This window comes from Anneissia japonica, unplaced genomic scaffold (genome assembly GCF_011630105.1).
Source record: "Anneissia japonica isolate Jap-2015-1 unplaced genomic scaffold, ASM1163010v1 scaffold287980_len571666_cov165, whole genome shotgun sequence".
Lineage (NCBI taxonomy): Eukaryota > Metazoa > Echinodermata > Crinoidea > Comatulida > Comatulidae > Anneissia > Anneissia japonica.
In genome coordinates, this window is record NW_022720008.1 from 81,220 (window position 1) to 87,069 (window position 5,850).

Consider the following 5,850-nt stretch of genomic DNA (forward strand, 5'->3'; position numbering starts at 1 on the left):
ACTTCTGTAACTTCAGACTATTACAGCTGTCTCTTATACACATCTAATTCTGTATAATACTTGTTGGTGGTGATTTAAAGTGATTTGTGAATTAGAATAATATTTGGCAGACCTTAATAATAATAATAATAATAATAGAAATAATAACTTTATTTAAAGCAATGATGTGATGCATTTCATTGTTCTTCATTGTCATCTTTCAAGTCAAGATAATAATGAAATCATGATAAAAATGCTTTGCCTGTATATATTATTTCCATAATTGCAAAGTGATATACAAATTTTAAAAATAAGTGAACAGGCTTTAATAGTGGTTGTTCTTTTTATTATTTTCATATATCTTTTAAGTTATATGTAAATTAAAATAAAAATGTGGGCGGTGCTTGAATGTATTTGCTTCACATTTGTTCAAATGAGTTTGATTATTAAATGTGGAGAAGATGCAATATGTCTGTGAAATTTCCAATATTGATTATATGACTAACTTGTTTGTCAAGAGCTTGATAGGAGAAGGCATACCCACCATATTGACCATTATTGACCAGAACAAATTCCAATATTTTTGGTCATTTTTTCAAGTAGAGGTGGAGACAACCTAGAAGAAAATCATTGTTCAAGGTTCAAGGAAGTCACCTCATGGTCTTCCAAATTTATGTTGGACAGATGGAATTAGGCACCTCACAGGGGTGTCGATTAACACAGCCTACAGAACAGCATTAGAAAGGGTCGCAAATGGTCAGTATAATAACCCATAGGACAAAGAGGATTAGATGATGCAAAGTAGTTATATTTAGAATCGCCATCCTGCATTATTAAAAACAAGAAACACAACAGCATCTCCGGTTTTTTTAAATTTTATTTAATACAAAAATGTATTCCGGTATAAAACCATAATGTAAAGAACTTTAATAATATTTCTTATTTCTGGGGATGCTAATTGAGAATGAAAACTACTGTATGTTTAATTGCAGTATTGAAACTCCTGAATGTCAAATTATGAAATAATGTACATTTCCAACAGGTAAGCTAAGCACTTTATGTTTGTCTCTTACCCTGAAGTTTACATAGGTATGCTTCTGCTATGTTTTATGTTTGACTGGAATTTGAGGCTGGGTGTTTATAAATTCCTTTGTTTCCAATGGCAAGATTAGGTGATGGCGATGATGATGTTTGTTGTGTGTGTTGATGGTGATCATGGTTGTGTATGGTGGTGATGGTCTAGGTTGTGGTAATAGTAGTTGTCTTTCTATTATCCTGTTACTATATTGAAAGAATTAAAGTGATTGTTATAATTGAGCTGAATACATAATTTGTTTTTAAAATTCTGCATTGCTAGATTTTATTAGTGTTGATCAGGACAGCTAAATTGAGTGGTAAACTCAAAAGGTTGGTTGGTTTTAGAATGTAGAACTACTGGAAATAGTGAGATTTTGAGTTTGATGATAACAAGACCATTTTGACTACATGTCCTGTGTTGTGTGCACAAAACATAATGATTCTTTGTCAATTTGCAGTTCAAAGCTAACTAATGGACACCAACTCTTAAAATTTAATTAATAACTTCTGTAACTTCAGACTATTACAGGCCACCAATCTAACGGTATATTAATCACTAAACAAGAATATAACAATTACAAGTAATAACAATCACTCCCCATAAGCGGAATGTACAATAACAATAATATTAACAATGCATTCAATACCGGCATTAGTCCAATACGGACATGAATTAACTACATATTATATAATATACATACTTATAACTTATTGTATCAATGCACACATCATTAAATTGAATTAACTATAGATTATAATATACACTTACATCATGGACTTCAGAACTGCATATTGCCAAAATAATGTGTGCAAGGCTTGCAACGGAACAAATGAAAACTCGTTGCAAGAGCCCACAAAAGCATATTATTATACCACGGGACAGCTGTGTATTTGCATGAATATGCTAAAGATGAATATGCAAATACAATAACAATAAAGCAACCAATCGCACGAACAAATCGAATCATCAAATATAGATATAGCATGTAATATTTAAATATATAAGTAATTAAATATATATTAATTTTATAAACAATTAAGCAATTAAGTAAATCAATAATAAATAAATAAATTAATATTCAATATAAGATAAATAAATTAATTTATATGTCTTGTGTTTTATGTTTTCTCACCAGATTATGCACAACAGTGGGGGTCCATCTATCATGGAGCACAGCCAATGGTGTCTGTCTGGAGAACATTGACTTGACCTATAACTATTTTCTGGAAACAATGAAAGATTATATTACGGATAACCGTGGCAATATAGGTGTTGGGTAAGTTGACCAATCAAATTTATAATATGTATGTCATCATCAATTAGCTTTTGTTCTTTTATAATGTATTTTACCAACTTTTATTTCATTTTTTTTTTCATTACTTTCAAATGTAAATGAATTAAATGTATAAATACAATATTAATAAAGACCCAACAAAATTGAATAATTGAAGATATAATTACAATTGGCAACATTAAGCACTCACTCATTTTATATATAAATTTGTTTTCCTCTTTCATGTCATTTGTATTACAGAAAAATATGTTCAATTTCTTTTAGCAAAATTCATATATTATCAACAATGATAAAAGTAAAAATGCTAACTATACATAAATGCAATGCATTTATTTTTTTGTAGTTTTAAATAGTTATACAATATCTGTTTTATTTGTTTGTCCATATGTTTTATTTAAAGTTGACCAATCAAGGTGTGTGTGACATCATCAAATAGTTTTTAAGAATTTCCAGTAGATATATTTTAATAAAAGAAAACAAATATTGTTAAATAAAAGGTGGCACAGACAGCAATAATAATATTATTCTTGAATTAAATATTATTACAAAAATATTTACAATGACATTATCCTTGAATTACTATATTATTAAAAAAATTCTTAATGACTTATTTATTACAATTTACATTTATTGAAGATTATACTGTCTAATTTGTGTATTTCATTGTCATTTTTAGTAGTTAAAAAATTTAACATTGTTAGCTTTGTGGTTTGCTACTGCTACTCTTCTTGGTCTATTGGAGATTACAGTGATTCCTGTTGGGGTATCTAATCCATCATCTTTATGATCTATTCTTTTTATGAAGACACCATTTTTATCAAATAGTTGTAGTTTATGACCACTTGATACTAATATATTTCCATCCATATCAATGATTACACCATGAGGACCCCAAACTTTACCATCTTCCTTACCCGAGCCTACAAGGATTCTCATGAATGTATCATTTGCATCAAACATTTGTATTCTATTATTTTTCCAGTTAGTAACAATCAGATGACCTTCCTTAGTTAAAGTGACATCTTCTGGGTTCTTAATTTGACCTACTTCACTACCTTCTGAACCTATCTTACCCAGCAGTCTACCATCATCAACATTGAATTTAAACACACAGTGAGCTTCACGATCTCCTACATACAGGACTCTAGTTTCCTTGTTAACTGTCAAGCCATCTGGATATTTCAATATTCCTTTACCAAATGAGCGGATTTCTCGATATTTATCATCACACATTACAACACATTTTCTTAAGTGATCACTGTACACCATGTGACCATCACCCATTAGATGCATTCTATTCACCTGCACATCTTGTGGCATCTCTATTCTAGCAACAAATGAACCTGATTGGTTGAACTTTAATATATCTTTACTGTAGCTTGATATTAGTATGCATCCATCTATGTCTAACACTACATCTGTTACTTTTCCTGTTTTGTGATTTTCTTTATAATCTGATATGTTACCAATGGTATTTATAAGTCCCAGTGCTTCTACCTTGATATTCACTGGAGATCCTTTGATGTGTGCCTCTCCTGCTATAATCTTCATTTGCCAGTCACCTTCCACATTGCATTTACCTGCTATTTTGTACTCTCCATTTCCTTGATATTCTACATCAGTGGCTGTTTCTTCATGTGATGGGTTGCTCAGGGTTGCAGCTAATTTACATGTATCACTCTCACTTAAGCTTGATACAGTCACTACAAATTGTTGTCCCTTTGCGACGGTAATTGCTTCATCATTTTTTGCAACCGTGTACATACCATCAACAGTTACAATTTTACCAATTCCCTCTGTTTTTATAAACTCTTTCAAGTGGGTAGATGGAATAAAATTTGGTGTAATATTTTTTTTATTAAATGATTGATGAGAGTCAATTCCTAGGACCTTGGCTCTAACAGTGTTCATAGTTTTTCTGTGTGAACCAAGTGTTTCTGTTTCTTGTGGTTTGTTCATCATTTTATTGATTGAGGCCATCACATTATTAACTTTAGTCAGCTTTGAATCTATGTCTTTAACTTGACAATCAATGTCCGCTTTCTTTTCTTGGTATATTTTTTCAAGGTCTGACATTAATTGTTTGCTTTTCTCTTGGACTTCCTTGATAAGTGTCTTCTCTTTCACTTCGATAGCTGTTCTACATAGCTTCAGATGATATTCAAAGTCAGATCTATCACTAGTGATTGAATCAAGTGTTCCTTTCAATTTTGTTTTAATGCCTTGAGCTATATTGGTAACTTCAGTAGCATTTTTGTTGAACTCATCAACTGCGGTTTTCATTGGTGTCACATTATGTTTATTTTGATAACAACGAAGAACATGTTCACATTTCTTACATGCTGTTTTCTTGCAAGTAGGGCAGTAAAATTCAAGTACATTGTTCCAATGAGTTGGACATTTGTTTTGTTCATCTTTGGCTCCTTCTTCATTCTCATCTAATGTGTACAATGGATGGTCTTTCAATGCAGGTATTATCTTGTGGTGTTTGGAGCATTCTGCACATAAGTATAGTAAGCATTCTGAACAGTGGTATTTTGGTGGATTATCACAGCTCGAGCAAATAGTTGGTTTTTCTGATTCAATTTTTTCCACATATTCAAGTAGATAATTTATCATTTTGTTGGAAGTGAGTTTTTTCAAATCATCTTTTTTTAATTCATGATGTTGATTACATTTTGGACACCTCAACTTGTCATGTGTTTTAATTAAAGTTTCTAGACAGTGAAGACAGTAGCTATGGAGGCACTTTAGGGTCTTTGGCTCTGTGAATCTCCTTAGGCAGATGGCACATTCAAGATCCTTTTTATCCAAAAATTGTAAGGCTTTTCCAGCAGCCATCTGTAAAATGATAAAGAATGATATACTTAAAAGTGTGTTCTAAAGGTTCTTTTAGATGATCTAATGTCATGTGTAAAATTAAGGTGTTACTATTTATTTATTGACGTTTCGCTTGCTATCAGCAAGGCTTAGTCATAAGTACCTACTGTATATGACAGTGGTGGGATATTCGATGTCAACTCGGATGAACCATGATGGTGAATTTTAGCCTTTGATGACTGTTTGGCATTTCACAAACGTGATGTGCGGAGGTCCATCTCTTTCAAGATGTTATTGTAAATATGTGGCAGTTCGTGTGCGCCCTGATCTCTGTTCATGTTATTCGTGTTTTTCGAAAGCCTACTGTCATATAGGTACTTATAGGTACTAAGCCTTGCTGATAGCAGGCGAAACGTCAAAAAATAAATAGTAGATCTTAATTTTACACTTGACTTTGGATCGTCTAAAAGAACCTTTAGAACACACTTATTGTTTGGATCCAATGAATTTATTCAACAATTTGATATACTTAGAAGTAAACTCTCTTTTTAGACCAGGCTATAATTGAGATAGGTGCCACTTGGAGAGGTAGAAATTCTCATATGGTTTTTCTAGACCAGTTTTTTATGGGGAATCGGAATATGTGAGGTAAAAGGGGCGTAACCTGAGAACTTTCGCG

At 31.8% G+C, this 5,850-nt stretch overlaps 2 protein-coding genes across 3 annotated transcripts in view; one reads left to right on the plus strand and one right to left on the minus strand.

Moving 5' to 3' along the window:
* Window positions 1–2,458, plus strand: part of LOC117111156 (tubulin-specific chaperone D-like) — a 46,273-nt gene extending 43,815 nt beyond the window's left edge. Inside the window, exon 35 of the mRNA XM_033254027.1 lies at window positions 2,193–2,458. The gene's annotated coding sequence lies outside the window, so the exon portion shown is untranslated. The remainder of the gene's footprint in view (window positions 1–2,192) is intronic.
* Window positions 2,459–2,920: 462 nt separating this feature from the next.
* Window positions 2,921–5,850, minus strand: part of LOC117111157 (E3 ubiquitin-protein ligase TRIM71-like) — an 8,533-nt gene continuing 5,603 nt past the window's right edge. Inside the window, exons 3-4 of one of the 2 annotated variants that reach the window (XM_033254030.1) lie at window positions 3,607–5,192; window positions 2,921–3,564 (exon numbers count right to left, since the gene is read on the minus strand). In XM_033254030.1, coding sequence (XP_033109921.1) covers window positions 3,024–3,564; window positions 3,607–5,192 — 2,127 coding nt within the window. In that variant the 3' untranslated portion in view covers window positions 2,921–3,023. Of the gene's footprint in view, window positions 5,193–5,850 lie in introns of both variants that reach the window. The other variant, XM_033254029.1, reaches the window with a different exon arrangement.